This window comes from Lutjanus erythropterus, chromosome 11 (assembly GCF_056507025.1).
Source record: "Lutjanus erythropterus isolate fLutEry1 chromosome 11, fLutEry1.hap2, whole genome shotgun sequence".
Classification (NCBI taxonomy): Eukaryota; Metazoa; Chordata; class Actinopteri; order Lutjaniformes; family Lutjanidae; genus Lutjanus; species Lutjanus erythropterus.
In genome coordinates, this window is record NC_139327.1 from 39908193 (window position 1) to 39928034 (window position 19842).

Sequence of the window (19842 nt, forward strand, 5' to 3'; positions counted from 1 at the left end):
ATTTTAGGCTCTGGGTAAATGTGACATCATTTCTTGCTGTTTTTCAGAAATTTTACAAATCAAACAATCTGCTGATTAAATGAGAATCAAACCAGCAAATTAATCCATAATAAAAAAAATAATCACTAGTCACCATCCAGTTCTACATAAAAAAGTTCACTTCAATATAATGATAATAATAATAATCTAATATATTATAATATAGCAATCAAAGGGGACTAGTAAAATACTTTTACTTTTAATACTTAAAGTATAAATATAATTAACCATGAAATTTCAAATATATTACTTGGTAATTATGACATATTTGCCATGAAACTGGGGACCAAAGTAACTAATACTCTGAGTAGTTTTTGCAACAAGTACTTTGTACTTTTACTGAAGTATGTATCTAGCACCAGATTTTCAGTACTCTCTCCACCAATGGATATTATAATGCATTACAACAGTGATTATAATGCATTAAGTATAATGAATTATGACCTGCTCACTGTACATTATGCTGTTCCAACAGAATCTATGATCAGAACTGTATCCATAGCAACAGCCTGTTATACACATCAGACCTTAGAATGCTGTGAAAGTACATTTATATGAGTATATTTAAAATACAGTATGGTATTAATACTTCTACTTAAATAAAAGACCTGAATTATTCTAAAACACTGGTTGTTGCTGGTACTGAATGAATCGCTCTCAGTCTTTAAAATTATAATGAGAGAGAGAGAGAGAGAGAGAGAGAGAGAGAGAGAGAGAGAGAGAGAGAGAGAGAGAGAGAGAGAGAGAGAGAGAGAGAGAAAGAGGACAAAAACGTTATTTGTCATAAGGACTTTAATTGTGAAAAATCTAAAACGGAAGTGGAGATAAGGCTAAAGGCACTAGCTTGAAACAGACGAAAAGCGACAGTTTGTCACTTTTAAAAAATCATATTAATACATATAAAGATAATACACATTGGGATATAGAAAGCAATGCAGAGAAAAAAATTGTTTAGTGATAAAAATCTGTTTTCTGTTACTGGACATTTAATTAGGATTTATGAGCCTCTGGGATCAATTTGTAGACCAACATAAAAATAAGAATAATTGAATGTCCCACAGAACCTTTATTAACACCATCACAGCAACAAACTGTGTGAAAATCCCTTCAAAATAGCAGAACAGGACAGACAATGAAAAGTCAAGGGAACAATAGAAAAGAGTAGAATCAGCTCACCAAAACATAATGGAGTACACTAAGTACAATTACTTAAGTAAGACTTCTGAAATTACAGGTTTCAGGTACTTTAACTAAATATTTTCATCCTGTACTACTTCCAACTTACTCCAGGATAGTTTCAGAAGTAAATATCTTATTTATTTTACTGTTACTGGGCTTAGTTTTCATGATTTGCTTCTTTTCTTTTTTCTTCATGGTCTCTTCAGAATTAAGATTGTTTGTTGGATGAAACAAGCAGTTTCATAATGTAAGGTCAGTGGAAATTGTAATGAGACTTAATCACTATTTCTGACATTTTATGGACAAAGAAAAACGTGATTAATTGAGGAAAATAATTGGCAGATTAATTGACAATAAATGTCCAACTAAGTCCCTTATCGTGTCACTTGATAACTGTGTTTTTGTGGTTTTATTTTTGATTTTATTTACCACTTTACCATTTTTAGTGTACTATTATGTTTCGACAGCGTTGGAAGAAGTACTCAGAAATACTATTGGTAGCTTGTGACTATTTCCCTGAGGATTAATAAAGTCTTATCTTACCTTAGCTTATAATAAGTAATGGGTAATGTACGGTGAGCAGATCCTGCATCACTTTGAAAGGGCTTATTTCACCATAATGACCTGCTCACTGTACTTTTCCCAATTATTATGTGGTTACGTACCAAATAAAATCAATATTTGACTGAAATATTAATTTTATGGATTTAAAAATCGTTTTATTGCTCCTCCAGAGGTCAGAACTGTGTAATGGTCTGTTCTTCACAGCAACGGTCTGTTGTAAACAAATAACAGACCTTGCAGTAAGTGACCAATCAGAATCAAGTATTTAACAAAACCATATATTAACACATCATTTATTTGTTAATTATATTATTCTGTAGTCTATTATTGATCTGAATCTACGAAGCAGCCTAACTAAAGTTATTGGTTAAATGTTGTGAAGTAAAAAGTACTACTTTGCCTCTATTTTGTAGTAATGTAGAAGTGTAAAACAAGTAAATCCCAAAAATTGTACTTGAATAAATGTACTTAATTACTTTGCACCACTGAGTAAGATGCGCGCCGTGTGTGTTTTATTTTGAAGGTGTTGACAGGAAGCGTAACGGTTGACGGTTGGTCAGTGCGTGCACGTTGACGCTACATGCGGGCTGATCGCATCGCATTCCAATGTGAGCGAGATGTAACCGCTGTGCGGGACTTTATGTTTTCCAAACCGTCTTCAGCCGCAATTTGAAGGAATAAAATGTCCAACTTGAAGGAGTCCAACACTTGTCCTGACGGCTACAGGGCTTTAAGCACAAGTGAGCTGAGGGAGCTTTTACAAAACGACGACAAAATGGACCAAATCATTCGGCTCAATGAGAAGGTAGGTATCCTCTGTTTCCCCCAAAGAACCAAAGTGCCGTAAGGAATTTGCGCCTTATTAACGCTTTGTTAAACCTCGTCCTTTATCTTGAACGATGCGCTTCCTTCGTTCCCAGCTGTGCCGCTGTTCTTCGCTGAAAATTAGCGTTTAGGTCTTTTTGATCATCACATTTGATGTTGAGTGTGTAACGCAAATCCGCTTTACATGGCTCATCGATTGTCTGCGTGGCGAGTGGTCGGATTTCCAATTCGTCTCCACGCACCCCGGTCTCCTAATATTTGCGGTGAATTATTAATTACTGAAGCGAGGATAAAACATAAAGGGTTTTATTTCTGCGGTCTGTACAAGTCATTATTTTATGCTTCACGCATTCTTTTCGTGCTGTAAGCATCGTATGGAGGTGTTGAAGACCCCATACGCGCCGTTATGTGACTTGACTCCGTACGCCGAACTTCCTTTAAAAATCTGGCAATGTAGTGTTTCTCCATCCAACGGAGGACCAGCACATGAGGTAGAAGATGCCTTGAGAAAGTATTAGGGTTATTACGGCACATTATTCAATTCGGCATTACTTCAGTATTTATAGCAAGACTTGTTTGAATAAAATTTAAACTTTTACAAGTGGTCGTCCTCAGTCATCTCCTTTCGACAGATACGTTGGCGTGCAGAGTTCATTCTAAATAAAAGTGTACTTTTACTGCAGTGAGTGGCGTCTTGATGTATTGAATTGATGCCGAATTGAGCAGTGGTCTCTGACAATGAGAAAACACACGACGTCGCGTTATTTCGTGAGTGTGGCTTTGTGTATAAACACGGCAAATTAAAATTGGCAGTTTTTTTAATGGAATTCCGAGTGCCTTATTCTTCATGTCAGAGCGGCACGTTTCGGGGCTACATGATGACCTTCCTGACGTAAAGCGAAACTACACCACTCTGTCTCACACAGACACTCACGCGCACAGAGATACAAGGTGTACCAGTGGTTCCCAAACTTTTTTATGGGCCCCATTTTGATTAGATTTGCCTTGGGGGTCCTCAAACAGAAAAGACTCAGTCAGGAATCTGTAGGCTATAGAATTGCATTGCTTTCACACAGCTATGGGTGGAGTGACAACAACAGTGTGTGCAGTGAAACATAACCAGGGCAGGATATTCATCCTCATATATGTTCTCATTGTGATTCTACTGACATCCAAGCAGTTGAATAATTAACAAATTCCTCAGACATTTTTATTTTTGCTGCTCAATCCCACTTTGAGAACCGCTGGACTGGGACCTTTGCACTGCTGTGTCTCCTCTACCTCATTCTTCTTCCTTGATTAATTAATGAAAAACCAGGATGTCATGTGATTTTTGCTCTGAGACAGAGAAAGACATTACTTATTTGGGCCGGTCCTTGGCAACAGATGTGACATTTAAAACCTGAATGAATTGGGATGATGGAGCCAAAGTGGTTGAGCCTCACCAAGAGGTCACACAATTCTCCCCCTGGGAGCCGAGCAGAGCGACTCACATCCACAGTCTGCAGCGCTTGGAGGTGTTTCAGCAGCAATTCATCCGTCATCTGTGATAAAACAGGATTTGTGTTTGCACAAGGACATTAATTCAGGAAGTATTCTGGCTCTCAGTGATGTAATCTGCTTCAGTGTAGATAGAATACATCAAAACATATTGTGTATATATTATATATATATCATGGTTGGCTGGTTTCACCCCCTGTCTCATCTCCATATGAGCTCTGGGAGCAGAATGCTTCATTAATCTCATGTTGATAATGAGTGTTATGTAAACCATGAGTTAAATCATTCATAATGATTCATAATCATGAATGCTACAGCCTGAATAGTGGAGTGTTCTTCATATTTTCATTAATAACAGCCCACACATTGAGAACCAGTGATCTGAAACACCAAGTAACATCAGGTTTTGTCATCAGGGCTGCACCATTTTGTAGTGATCATTAATAATCGTGCAGACCGACTGATAAATATCTTTATTAAATCTCAAGAGGGGAAACCAGTTTACAGGAACCAATCTATAGTAAAAGGGAAAGAAAAGCAGTGTTAGGACCTTGGCAGCCTTAAATGCACTGCAGCTGTAGCGGTTTATTGAAGCTGAGGAGGTCAGTCTGAGAATCACAGCAACAAAACTGAGGTAAAAAAGTCACATCAAAAGACCATATAACACTCTTCAAACCTCTACTGAACAGTGCAGAAAGCTCACAGTGTATGGCTTGTCATATTTGTAATATTTTTAATTTATTCTATTATTATTTATTCTGAAGTTAAAGTTCTTGTGTGGTGGAAGACATTTAATTTCATTTTGGGAAATAAGCTTATCTGCATTCTGGGGGAGAATACATAAGGACACCAACACCACTCTATCCATGTCTATCTATAAAAATATAGCTTATCAGTTAGCCTGTCTGTCCAAAGGTAACAGAATCTACCCACCAGCACCTCTAAAATCAGTAAGCAGCACGTCATACGTATCTCATTTGTTCAGTCTGTCCAAGAAGTGAAATACATAAACAACAATTCAGGGCTTTACAAGATTATTTTAGGATTTATACAAATCGATCTTGCGTAAAAATAATACAGGCCTGTTGCAGTGGTAGTACTGGGCAGAAAAATCTCATTAAGATATTTTCCTCAAATGATTCAGACCCAGTATAATATTATATAATTCTATAATTAATATCCATAGAATTCCAAATTAACAATACACAAGAGTTCTTAATGGTGGACATGCAATAAAAAGCCATGAACACAACACTTGCTGTACATATTATCTCCTTATCATGTAGAAGTTGTTGGCAAGAGTTTCTTAATTACACATGTAGGAGTTACAGAGCAACGTTAGCATCTACTAAGAATCGTGTTTCTGGACAGCTGATGAATGTGAGTCCAATATTCACTCTTACATTAACTCTGTTTTTGGTCTCCACCAACTCCTGAGGGAAGTATCCAGCTGTTCAGCCGTTAAAAGGTTAACAGCGTTCACCAGCTTTGATAGTCTGCCGCTGCAGGTAGGGTTCAGTGACGAACCTACTCTGGAGTGCGGCCAAAGAGGACCGGGTCCTCTCTCGCGGGCCGTGACCATCATGTGACGACCCTCCTTTTCTTCCGCTCGAACAAGCGAGTGTTGTGATACTGAGCTCATGTGTGCAGGAGAGCAGAAAGAAAGACAAAGTTTCTTTATGTTCAGCTCTCAGTAATTCTGTAGCTTCTAACAGAATCTGTATGTTTTGAAATGCAGTTTCTCTCCTTTGTCGCTGTTTGGGTTAGGGTTAGTTTTTGAGTCTCTCAGAAATGTGAAAAACAAGAGCACATGTGTCTGCTGACCTGTATGGGTCTGCTCTAACATTAATTGCAAATGTTAGCATTGTCTGCCTAACTAACACTAGCTTACTAACTGTGATAACTTTACCTCCAGTCAAACTTGTTACTGCATCTGCATTTGTTCTGTGGGGGTTTGAGGAGGAGGATGAGGGCTGATGAAGAACAAAGTGGGTCGATGATGATGCATCTCTCTCTGGCTCACTGTCTCTTCCTGTGGTGATCGTGGTCCAGCTGGTCTGGCTGGGTGACCCGTCTCAAGGTCCGCTGCACTAATCGAGTCCCTGCTCTTCCTTTTCCCACGTTAATGAGTGTATTTCTGTCATCTGTCATGTAGATATACCTGCTGTATTTCACCATCTGACCAATGTTAGCTGAGATGTAAGCTAGCTTTAGCCTCAGTCTAAGTATATAATATACACAGCTGTTAGCTAATTTTACATAAACACTTTCACAGGGTTCTGGTTTTAAAACATGTCGGACAAAACATTAAAACATCACTTCTCAGCTGATTCAAGTCAAGTTAGCATTAGCATTAGCTGACATCACCCAGCTGCTTGTGAGTCATTATTTTAGCGACAAAATCCACCGTTGTCAGCAAGAAATGAGAATCTGCTTCTGTTTACGTCTCTAAGGAATCACAGACGGCATGTTTCAACAATTACTCCCAGTTTTGATGTTAAATCTGCTGCTGTTATCACTGTAAACTGCATAAATGCAGCGCAAGAATGGAAAATTTGGTAGGCTTAGCAACAGTGGAAAATTAGATTTTGATTTGATCCATTGTTGTTATAAAAATGTTGATCATAGATGCTTTAAACTTATTTCATATGGTGCAAGAGACAACTGACAATGTGGTCATCCAGTGGAGACTCACAGTATGCAGTCCTTCATTTCTTTCAGTGGAACACGGGTCTGGTGTTACATGGAGAATTCTCTTTCATGGAAAAGGCTTTTGCACCCCATAAATCTCATGGAAGACTGAATGGTAAATTGGTGGCTGTGGATTGCAGAGGCCTAATTAAGCTTGAGCCTCATTTAAGATAAAAGGGAAACACCTATTTACTGCATTTCATGTGGACAGACGTGTTGAACCACAGAAAACAACAGCGCTGCTCTGAGTCTTCTCCAGCACAGAACTCCCGACTCTTAAGTGCTCCCCGAGTGTCATTTGTCAGGGCCGGTAAACACTGTCAGCTCTGCTTTACAGCCCGTGCATCAAAATACAAAAAACACACACTCCCCAAAGACTGCAGCAGTTGTTGTTTGATAAACGGGGCGGACTAGCCAAAGCAGGAAATGAAGTGTCCATATTGATTCCTGTTTAAGGAAAACGGGGCGGATAATTGGGCAGTAAGTCTGAAACTAACTGTGTTATCTTTATCCTCGCAGGAATATTTTTTTATTTTAGAATGAACAGCAGATCTGTAGTATCTTTCTCTGCACCCGCACAGACCTCCATTTGACTAAGAGGGCACATTCTGCAAATTCCTCTGTACTTGGGACTCATACATCCTTTTGATGACCCGTAAAATGTGAGACAGATGCACCGTACAACACTGGACTGAATGGTGTGGCCTTCAGGCTCTAAGTGACTGACTGCTGAAAGAAGGCAATTGAGCAAAGAAAAGTATCCGGCTGGGAAGAATCACAGGAATGCTCACACTGATGGAATAGTCAAAGAGGGTTCTGATTTTTTGCAATATGAAGCTCACAAAGTGGTGTTATGTCGGCGTTTTGGACACCGACTGTTCCTTTACAGCGATGCCCTGACAGTATTGTTTGGCAGCAGTTAAAAGGAGTGGCATTCATTTGAATAATTTATAGTTCTGAGCTCATATGACAGTGATTACCCATCCCTCCCCCTATATAGCCTATACATACACATAAAAACATTTCTCAATGCTCAATGTGACCTCTGATTAGGGTTACAAAATTTATCAAAATATTATCAAATGTGCAAGATGGTCAAATGCAATAACCAAACCTTAGAAGCTGCAATTTTTTGATGAAGGAAAAATGTGACAAAACAGCATTATAATAAAGTTCTGTAGTGCTGCAGAGATGCCTTCAAATCCTACAAACCTTCTTCTCCAGATGTAAAAAAACTTGCATGGTACAACAAATGTCACATCATCATGATTTTATAGTTTTTTTTCATTCAAAATGAAAATTGTAATGCAAAAATTGTGACTCGTATCCCAAGTGACCTTTTGCTAAACCTCGCCTCCAAACAGTACCTGTCCAGTTGTAGGTTAGCGACCATAACCAGGGATGTCAAGCTTTCCATTTCTCTCCATGTTGAAGGTGTGCAGAGAGTGATACTCAGAGTTTCATGAGTCTGGACTGTGGCGTCTCTCAAAAACGTGAAACACAAGAGCACACACGTGTGGTGAATGGATTAAACTCTGTCTTCATCTGCTCTAACGTAAGATGCAAACTAAACTGCTTAACTAATGTTAGCATACTAGCTGCAGTAACTTTACCTCCAGTCAAACTTGTTAGATCCCACTGGATCTGCATTTGTTCTGTGGGCGTTTGAGGAGGAGGATGAGGGCTGATGAAGAATCAAAGTGGGTCGAGGATGATGCATCTCTCTCTGGCTCACTGTCTTAGGTCTGAGCCGGGTTAGTGGTCCGGCTGGTCCGGCTGGTCCGGCTGGTCCGGCTGGTCCGGCTGGTCCGGCTGGGTGATTCTGTCAAGGTCCACTGCACTAATCGAGTTGCGTGTCCACCCGCTCCACCTGTTTTCACATGTTTGGACCTATTTTTCAAGATTGTGACAGGATTAATTAATGGATTTTCATTATTTTCTGACATTTTATGGACCAAACAACTAATCAATTATTGTCAATTACTGGAGAAATGATTGTCACCATTTTTCACCAAAAACTGATCGATCAGTCATGAATAAAATGGATGATCAGCAATAAATTATTTGCATCTTGATGCATGTTATCACAAACATATACACATTAAATACTTTATAAATAAAATATAAATACATTCAGGTTGAATTAACAAGACATCTCATTGTTTTTATTTCCTCTTATCAGGAAAATGATATAGAACATTTTAGACTACTGAATTATGAGAATAGAAATTACATACAAGTAAATTTCTTCCATAATCCTTTTAAATGGTGACACAAATAAAATCTCCTGTGAAATTAGGTATCATATCATTGAATTTAATTATGCATACACAGAGTGATTATTACAGACCAGTAATACATCCTAAAAACCCAAGGGTGTTAAAATGTATGGCTTTCAAAACTCACTTTACAATCTGTATTCTTCAAAGAAGCACCATTCTCGAGCTCAAAAACACAAATACTCAAAGGGTCTTATTCCAAAAGACTTTGATTTGGTGGAAAAAACGGCTACTTGTGAGACATTAATAATTCTGTTTTCAAAAATCCCTTCTTTAAAGTCATGGAGTGACACGCAGCAGTTGATATTTTTTGTTTGTGTCAGTAACAGTCTGCTTTAATCCACGGGGACAGGTGGGTTTGGGAGATTGTGTCAGAGACTTGTGCAGTTGTCACAGTTTCTATTTCTTCCTGCAGCCTATTGTCTCTTTGGGCTGCGGTGGAGTCGTTTGAGAAGCCGGCCTGTGACCGGAGGTGGCACACAGTCGGCCGGTGCTGTCGTGCCGCCCCAGAGCAGGACGCATTCAGTGTCCTGTGCAGCTTCCATTTGCCCGCAGTGGAAGATAAGTGATTGTATCATCCAGCTCCCAGCGGGTTTCAGATACTCAGAAAACTATCTCAGTTCAGCCACAATTCCCTCCCATCTCTGGGGTCATTCAGGGTGTATGAAGGCATGCAGCTGTAGTGGGTCCAGCTCTGCCTCGTGTTGTATCGGAGACAAGAACCACTTGGGCTTTCTCTGAGCCATTTATTGCAAGACACCAACACAACTTACTGCAATTGTAGAGAAACAAAGCATTCACAGAGTCTCTCATGTACAAATGCTCTCTGTGCTTCTATGAAGTGAGTCACTGTACGCACAATGCTACATGATTTCTGAGTGCACAATACTGCTGCAACCGACACATCAGCCTCACCACACAGACCACAGACCTCTCTTCTAATCAACAAAATCCTGCAGCAAAGATGTACAATACAGAAGGCAAGAAGTCCTCACATTTCATTGGCTGGAACCAGAAAATGATTGGACTTAAATGATTAATCCATTATTACAGCTGCAACAATTCAGTCCCTCCAGGAAGTTTCAATGATCGCAACAATTCGTGCAAATTCAACCAATCACAGTTAACAGCATACATGTACGTCTCAATGAACCAACTAGTTTTTTTTTCTTATTATCCACTATTTTTTTTTTTTTGCATTCGTTTTTTTTTTAATTTTGTCACAGGTACTGAAAAGAACACATTTGTTGTTCTGTACATTTTTATTTTATAATTTTGTGTTTTCGAGTTTGAGTTCCAAAAATATTTTGCTTCTTTGTGAAACACCCCTCAGGTTCACTTCTTCTTCTAGTTCTAGTTCTTCTAGTTGGAACAGAGTGTGGGTTTGTTCTCCAGCAAAACAAAAAAAAAGCAACTTTATTTTGCAATTTTCTTTCGGTCCTACAATTTCATTGCAAAAAATGCAGAAAAGCGTTGCATAGCGTTTGATAAGCTGCTGTGAAATTGGGCATTTTAGGCCGCAACAATCCCAAAATAGGCCCGTGACATCCCGAGGGTCTGACAGTTAGTCAATTAATCAATTAGCTGAGTTGATCAGCTTGTTTCAGCCATTTTTCCAGCAAAAATGTCCAACGTTTGCTGGTTCCAGTTTCACAGAGGATTTGCTGCTTTTCTTGGTAATTTATGATAGTAAATGAAGAATCTTTGAGTTTTTGACTGTTGATTGGACAAAAGAAGCGATTTGAAGAAATCATTAAATGATTAATCATAAAAGTATTTGGCAGATTATTTAATCATGCAGCCCTATCTAGTATTAAAATAGTTGAATATTAATTGTTTCTTGGTCAACTCATTATAGCTCTAATATACAGCAGACATACTGAAAATAAACAGTACAGTACATTTATATTTTGTACAGTAAAAGAAGCATTATATTTCCTATTGAAACAGATTATTACCTTTTGTTTAAATTCTAAATTTAAGTGTATTTATTTCATAAAATCAAGAGTTAACATATACTCTTCAAAATAAAAGTGTCTGGCTAATCCACGTGTGTTAGAAGAATTTTAATGTCCTGTATAGAGATGCACAAATTGCAATTTTCTTTTCAATTCCCAGGTCAGAATTTTTAATGCCTGACCTGCAGAGTACAATTTCGATATGACAGTCGACACTTTTTGTAACTCGTCTTTAATGGAGGTTAATTCAATTACATGTTCAAAATAAAATACTGACTACAAGATTTGAAAGTAATGGTGCATCACACGCTACAGGATATTTCACAGTCTCACTTGAAAGTGAAAGCAGAAGGCTAAACAGGTCTGGATGAGAACGTGTAGTTGTGACGCGTCAAACTCTGGTTGTTGTCTATTCTTCAGCCTGATCTGAAGGCAACATTTTGACTGAAAGTTTTAATATCTGTCAATAGTAATATGCTAGATAACGTTAGCCTGAAGGGCTAGAAAGTTTCCGTTGTTTGGCCACACAGTCAGATGTCTCTGACTCCTTCTGGCCAGTCCCAGGTTCTCTCCCTTGGCTTTCCCCTCGCTGTGAAGTGCCCCCTTCCTTGTAGTGTCCCTTTAAACTGAGCCACCAGGGGGGAAATCTTTACCAAGGAAATGGATGAAACCCCTGAATGAAAACATTTCCTGTTTGTGCTGTTTCACAATAAAAGCGTTTAAATAACAAAACAAAAAGGGATTTTTATTGTGAACAGTTTAAGAAACACACACCTTCAAGACACACCTTCAAGTGAGTAGCACTGTTGTAATGGAGATGCAAACCCCTGCTGTGCTGAGCTGACGTGCCGAGTCAAACCGAGTCGAGCCAGGCCGGCTCTGTGTGTGGAAAAGGGCCAGTAGACTCGTCTCTGTTCTCTTTATCCTGTTCTTGGAGCCTGTTGCTCCTCTTACTGGCGACGTGCTGGCAAGCGTGTGTGACCGCGATGTTACTGTCTCTGTACGCATGACGTGAACCATTGTCTGGTCATGCATGTAAATTTGACTGGCAGACAATCAGATATGTGACACAGACCGACAGCTCACTGGTCAACGCTGGTCAAGCTGAAAACCATCCGATTCCGGTCACTGGCCGGTCGATCGGTGCATCTCTAGTCCTGTGCATAATTTAGGGCATCAGAATACACACTACTACACAGCTGTACTGCATGACATATGTGACATGTGTTGACTTTGTCCAGTTTCAGGAGCTTCAAGTGGACAGGGAGACGCTGCTCACCTCCAATCGGAGTTTGGCCGAGGAGAGCCTCGCCCGACGACCTCGCCTTTGTAACGGCAAACTCCAGCTGGCGGAGAAATATCGGGAACTGTCCAACCTGGCAACCACATGCTGGGAAAAACAGAGTCAGCTTGGTAAGTTTACCCCACAGCATTGAAGAGGCAGGGAGGACGGGGGTTGAGGGGCAGTTTCTGGTTTCATATAGGATGCCAGTGGACGATCACTGTCGAAACATAAGTCAAGAGGAGCTGGTGGTTGTGATGACAAGGTCACTGGTTCAGATTCCAGGACTGGATGGGTAAATACGGCCTCACTAAGTGAAAGTGAAGCATTGCTGCCTGCCGACATTCCTCTGATGAGAGGACAGTTTTCTATATGACCTTAAACAGCTGACTATTGTTGTAGGCCTTATTTACTTAAACGGCCGCAGAGCTTTCAAAAGGCTTTATGCAGACTTCAGTGAAAACAAACCAAAAGAAGAAATCGCAGAAAGAAAAGGTTGCATTCTAACCACTTAAGGTTAAAAGTAATTATACGTAATATCCCACAGTGGCTCCTCAGTGTCTCACCTTGTAATTGCAGCGAGACATTCAGCCTTCACTGCAATGCTGTGAGACATAGAAAGCGAAGCGAGAGTCGAAATCACGTTTGACTCGCTGTGACACTCTCGCTGGTGCAGAGAATGAGGGAAGTTTCACATCAGAGTACAGAAAAGCTTCAGAGTGTCAGTGAGACGAGCCTTCAAGTGCTCAGCGAAAGCCTCAGCATGACTGGAGTTTGGTCATGGGAACGAAATGGAGCATATCAAATGCCAGCAGGAAGCTTGCAGCAGTTGTCAAGGAATTTGCGGGGTGAAAGGGGCCTTGTCTTTGTTTAGGCAAGTCATGCTTTTGACGGGGCAGCTATAGGGCAGCACCAGAGGATGTCTTTTAAAGCCTCGGTCCTAAATTTTAAGCCTCATGGGCAAGCTTTAGAAATTCCTTGCAGCATAAGAGCCAAGGGCAGGTGATAAAATAAATCCTGTTGCATTAATTTCCAGAGGTAATGTCAACTGCGCCTTATTTATAACTCTGAGCGTGAGCTTTTATGGAGCAGGCCCAGCGCTTGGTTTACCCTAATGAAAACGCATTGCCAGATTTGTGCTCCAGCCTCAGCTGCCGGCCAGTGATGGAAGTTGGGTGGAATGTTAAACTTCCTGTCAATGTGTGCACATTACACAGATGCTGTCCCACCTCCCCAGCAAAGCAGGATGGGTGGGGGTCCGTCCTTCCTCTGCAAAAACATCTGAGTCTCATTTGCTGCAACAAGGGAAAGGAAAAAAAGATGAATGAGGAGGGTTTTCTTGAGGCGAGTAATTGTAGCAGAGACAAACTGTGCAGCGGATCAAGGCAGACAGCTGTATTGTTTAATACATCCTGCTGTTTGGTGGACGGGGATCTGTGTGACCAGAGAAAGCTGGCAGAGAGTGTTGTGGCTGTGGTCCCCAGGTGGACTATGGAACCTTGACTGTTTCTTGACGTCTACTGCAGACAGTTTCTCACAGCTATTATTGGCATCTGTTTCTCTCTGCTTCCCTCTGCTACTAGCTTAGCTGCTAATCATTGGCACTGACTTTTAAACTTTAAAGATAAAAGATAATCCCCTTCACAAGTAAGTGACCCTGTTCTGTCTCTAAGAAAATTACATCTAACACTATATGATGCTAATTTGTTTTGCCAAATCCATTTTGGAGGAAGTGCAACCGCTGCCAGGGTTATTTTCAGTGACTTTTTTTTGTCCAGAGTGACTGTGAGTCCCAGGTGTGGTTGGGTTTAGGCACTTTGGTGATTTGGGGAAGTTTGTGGTTTTGGTTAAATGTTAATAAAGTCAGTAAAGTTCAACGGTGTGACACCCACCGTGATACTGTAATACTGCAGTCATGTGATGTCAACAACTATTTTCAAGATGGAAAAATGGATAAATAATCACAGAAGAACATTTTGTGACACTGAAATTTGGATAATTTTAGTTGTGCAGCTTCACTTGAAACCCCTGACATCACTGTTGGGTGTGTTTATAGGTGCAGAAAAGCACAGCAGTCCAGTCTGCTTGATGAAAAACGCAATTCACGTTTGTGAATTTCAATGAGAGCACTTAACAAGGTTGTTTGAAGGAAAATTCACTCTGAAACACTCACTGATGAAAAGCATGGTATTGGGTGTGTATTTATTTAGTCTTGAGGCCTTTTTTTTTATTTAATAGATAACGGGTCAGATGTTGACAGCATCAGATTACTGCCTTTGAGATATTTTCGGCACACAGCTACAGAGCTATTTAAAACACAGTGTCGGTGCTCATGGTGTCACTAACTATGAATCAAAGTGTAGGAGCTTCTTTCCAGATTTTGCAATTACACAATTAGACATTCATGTTCAAACAGTAACAGATACCAGTATTTCTAGTGACAGCAGCTTTAGTGGACCAGAATGCACTGCAGCCACATCATACAGTAACTCTGAAGTTAGAGACATTATGTCCACAGTCATGGACATGTGTCAGAGCTCACTGCTCACATAGCAAGCAGCTAGTTTGCTGTATTTATGCCCATGTGGCCACTTCTAATTCCTCAGTGGGCGTTGAAAAGCATTCTGGGACACATTAGTGAAATATTTACTGAAGCAGAGGTAGGTGAGCTGAAGCAGGCTGAGGTAAATTGACTTGCTAAAGCCCTCCCCCGAACAGCAATTGTCCAATCATTGCATAGCAACTGTAACTACAGGCACAGCAGTCCTGTCAAGCTTTCAGTTTCCTGCATGTGGAGTGGGCGTGTATGGAGCTGTTAGAAGAGCTCAAGACAAGAGTTTGGATTGTGTTGTTGTAAACCCTCTCCAAAACCAGTAATACATGCAAAAGTGTGTTTTTATGCTCCAGTGTAAGCTGCAAATGTTAGCATGTCTGTCTACAACTAGCCTACGACCCATAGAGCCATAGTCTGTCCTGGATGCTAGTATATCAGAGCGAACATTAGCAGCTTGCTCTGATGGATTCAGGGAAGTTTAGACTCCAGAACTCCATTTTAACTTGTTATCGAAGATAGTGTTACTTTCACCCAACACACTGGTTTGTCATCCTAAAAACCTCCTCTGTTAATTAAAAATGAAAACAGACTAAAAAATACAAACAATAAAATGCAAATTTAACCTGTTTTGCTAAGTTTAACCAACTTATGTTAGAATAAAAGTCTTACCGTTCTTCTCATTATATCCATAATACCAAGACTAACAAATAGAAGTTGGAGAAAAAAATCCTGAATCAGTTTCTTTGATTGCTCGTCATTTTTTTCTATACGTAATTAACTACTGCTTAGCACAGTGCTAACATATAATAGGAATTTCCATTTATGTGCTAATGGAAATTAGCATCAAGATTGCTGTAGTATTATGTTAACAAACATCCATTGTACTTTTCATGCATAACATGAAACAATGTGTGCTCAGACTTTTAGGCAAATATTCCTCTGCTCTTTTATCAACTCAACACTCCACACTGACCAGCTACAGCAGCCTGAAAGGGTCAAAACTGAAACTTCTATTCATTTTAATTTTCTTATGGCACTTGCTTGATGAGCAGGTACAGTTCAATGTGGCACTTCAAAATATTTTAACACTGTTATATGCAGTATAGCAATGTGAGAAAGACTGACTGACATGTGCATTGCTTTTGGAAATATCACTCATGATCGTCTCAGGAAGTGTATTAAACTTTTTCACATGATCGTAATGTATTGAAATCACAATACTTGTAGAATATAGAATGCATATATAGAATCAGCACCCAAAAATCCCAGTTCTTCTAACAAACTTAACATGTTACAAGAACAGTGTTGGTTCTATATTTCAGTGCATTCTACATGACTCATCAACTGCTGACTGTTTGTTAGCTTTAGCATCCGTCTCTTTGCATGTATGTAGCAATCAAGTGCAGATCTATGTCACCATTTTCCACAATTCTAGTTTTGACACAACTTAAAGAGCTTCATATTGTCTGAAGTGGTATGTGGTGTAAAATGTTTAAGAAATACTAATCTAGTTAGCTACAGTTGACAAAATCTACCAGCAGGAGTCGTCATTTCTGCAAAATCGACGGTCACCGGCTACAAATGAGAAGCTGCTTTTGTCTGATGTCTGTCTGAAATCAAGGACCCACTGTTTGTAAAACTATGAAGAATTTGAGTGTCACAGTTATAATTATAAACTGCAGGGGTGCAGGCTAACCCATTAGCTCCTAAAAAGTATTATTAAACATCACAGATGGTTGATCTCATCAAATAAGAACTGTTAGCATTAACACTTTGTCAATGTTATCAGATTGTGAGTTTAATAACAGGTTAAATTTTAAAGAGATGTTCATACTTTTACCATAATTGAAAACTACCATGCTATTTGTCAGTTCTGTAAGCACAGCAGCCTCATGTTTGGCTCCTGGCATTAGTTGAGTCAGGCTGTTGTAGGTAGACTGCGGCGGATCATTTAATGCCATTGAATGCTTTCAGCTGTTTCACTGCTTCAGTCTACTGACAACGGCTAGACTGCACCTTTTGCCTGTTACAATCACTCTTTTATCCTCTGTAGTCCATGTGCCAATGCATGTTTTACATTAAAAGAGCATGAAAATTACACTCTTGTGATGAAAAATATAACATCAAATTGAACTTTCCCCCACTGACGACACAGAAAGTTCTCCACACACACCCACTGGTTCGGGACAAGCAGAGGTCAGCCTCTGAATGTCCCACTGCAGGACTGTACTTGCTACGTCTTATTTTCATACTTGTATTTGTGATGTTGGGTGTGGTCATCAAAATGGGATTATGGGCTTGTTTGTTGCCACCACACCAGATCTAAGTGAATGTGAACTGCGAGACAAAGCTTTTATATTCACTTCCTCTGGGAACCCAGCTGGCTGTAGGTGGAGAACAGAACGCACATGGTGTCTAGAAGCCGAGCTTTTTGTTTGGGACTTTCCATATTCAGATTGGAATAAAACTATTATATTCTTTGACAGAAAAGAATAATACATCACTTGTAGGTTTTAAGGATGTAAAACATCTGAATGTTTCTTTGTGTGTGATGCCAATTTTGTTTTTTTTTAGATTTAGACATTTATGAGCTGTTTTGTTCTTACTTTCACTTTTTGAATCTGAGCTCAGAGTCTGATGCATATTTCAGGGACACAGAGTAAAAGAAGTGGTGTCAGAGGATACACAGAGCAAGAAAAGATGCTGAGGGTGTTACTCACAGTTAGTAGCTGTTAGTTTAAAGGTGTCAAATGAATCACAGGAGTAAAGTTTCTGTCTGCCACCTCAAAAACCCAGCGGCTGGATTCTTGGTAGAGGCACTTTGAGCTTGTTTGCGTGTTCCAACATAATTGGCTGCTTTCACCGATGAGGGTTCTTCCTATTGTTGCTGCTGAATGATCTGAGTATCTAAGTGTGATTTTTCTGATTAATAATAAAAGGTTTGTAGTCCTCCCTGGGAAAAGTCAGCCTTTAAATGGGAAAACATTTAACAAGGTATTACATCAGTACCATACTAACATTAGTCATTAGGGATGTAACAATTTATATTGCGGAATTTTCGTACCTTGAGTTTTTGGTTCTTTGATTACAACGCTATTATGGCCCTTTTCCACGAGCGCTTTTGGCTGCGCCGAACCAAACTGAGATCATTTGAGAATCCATCTTACCAGGCTCCAAGCTATGTGTTTGTGCCTGCACCACAGGTGGTGTTAGCCAATCAGTGTCCTGGGAGGGACTACTGGCAGCGACGGGCATGCTTTTAGGTGCACTGACGGTGAGAAGTGTCCATGGAAACAACTCATCTTGAACAAACACTGTCAGCTCCTGACGATGTTAGCGTGGATACTGAGATAGCATCAGTTATATCAGAACTGGAGAGTATTTCCTCTTTGAAAGAAGAGCAAAAAGTTTGGGAGACATCAGTAATACTGATAATATAGTACATAGGTGCATTAAGACTGATTCATATCCAGTTAAAAACTCCTTGTAGTAGCTTCAACACGCTGGTATACAGGGAGTATATTCACCAGACGTGAGTTGCTTTTTTGTTGTTTTGCCACCTCACAGAATAAGTGTCAGTTAGCCACAGCTGGGAAAATTTGCCGGCCACAGTTGTCATTAAAGTGAGACGTGAGAGGCTGCTAGAAAACACTGAAAAGTCGACACTGTGTTTGCAGAGTTTGATCATAGCCGTGCTACCAAATACGTCTGGATAGAATAAACCCACAACTTAATTTGAACATTTCAAATCACACATATGGTTTTCAGGGCCCCCGCACACTGGGGATTTAAATCGGTAGATCACGTTAAACTCCCACCCAGCCCTCCCCCTAACCGATGATAGGGTTAGCAGTGAATATACACAGGGATTTGGGTATCCCAAATGGGGACAAAACAGGGTAAAAGATTTAATATAAAGCTGTCACAGGAGCTCTCCCACTTGTAGAAACAGGAGTTCTGGCGTTCGACAGCTGTTTGAAAGCCAGCATTAATCCCATGAGCTGCATTGACCATGACTGAACAGACTGAGGAAAGATCATCAACCCACAGAAACTCAAACAACAGAAGGAAAAAAGAAGTCATGGTGCTGATCACACTGTTTGATTGACAGGCCACACCACAGTGGCCTGCGCTTAAAAGGAACAGATGGCGGAAAGAAAATGGACTGGCTGATGTTGTGCATCATTTTGATTTACAAATATTATTTCCTCTCAGTAGAGTGTGGCCGCATTCAGCCCAGAATCCTCAATGAACTTAAAAATAGCAAAGTGTTACTCAGTTTGTGGTGTTTCACAAGAAGCTGTGAGGCTGTTATCACACTAGAGTTGGATATAACAGAAAGCCTCTCAGGTTGCCACGCTTTGACGTTGTGTTTAGAGAGGACAAACATGAGACCGGAGTGCCGCAGGGGTGTAATTCACTGCTGACTCGCTGGCTAATTTTCAAGCCTCGGATACATTCATGCCCTGCAAGGCCCCATCTGTAATACCATGACCTATTTGTGTATAATCAGCAGCAGATCACTTGCCCGGCATGTTTAACTGCATTTCTTCACTTGATTTCTCTGTACAGCAGTGTTAGCAGCTTTTGGAGGGGAAAGAATTGTATTCATTATCATCGACCGACGGCATCTCCATGTTTGTGTCGTTTCCAGCTGGCGCTCCATCAGTCACTTGCATTGATATCTAGCAGCTTTTCTACCGGCAGGTCAGGCGTGAAACGTGGAAATCTGTTGTGCTTAAAGGCAAGAATGGATGCTGTAAGAAAAGCCGCGCTCACTCTGATATTTTCCTGACATTTCTGTTCATTTATCATATACAATAAATCAGTCCACTTCCTGATTTGCATTTTCACCAGACCCTCTTATAGTTTTTACACACACTTGCAAAAGTTTCTTTCTCTCATGTCAAGTTTGTCTTTATGATAAATAAGCAGAATTTCAAGTGTCACTTTCTTGTGACTCATTTGCAC

The 19842-nt window shown here is 40.1% G+C and overlaps 1 protein-coding gene across 1 annotated transcript in view; it reads left to right on the plus strand.

Annotated features, from left to right (window-relative positions):
- Positions 1-2347: 2347 nt before the first annotated feature.
- The window catches only part of vps37d (VPS37D subunit of ESCRT-I), a 37389-nt gene continuing 19894 nt past the window's right edge, over positions 2348-19842 (plus strand). Inside the window, exons 1-2 of the mRNA XM_084730113.1 lie at positions 2348-2587; positions 12277-12448. Of these exons, the coding sequence (XP_084586239.1) occupies positions 2465-2587; positions 12277-12448 (295 nt within the window). The 5' untranslated portion in view covers positions 2348-2464. The remainder of the gene's footprint in view (positions 2588-12276; positions 12449-19842) is intronic.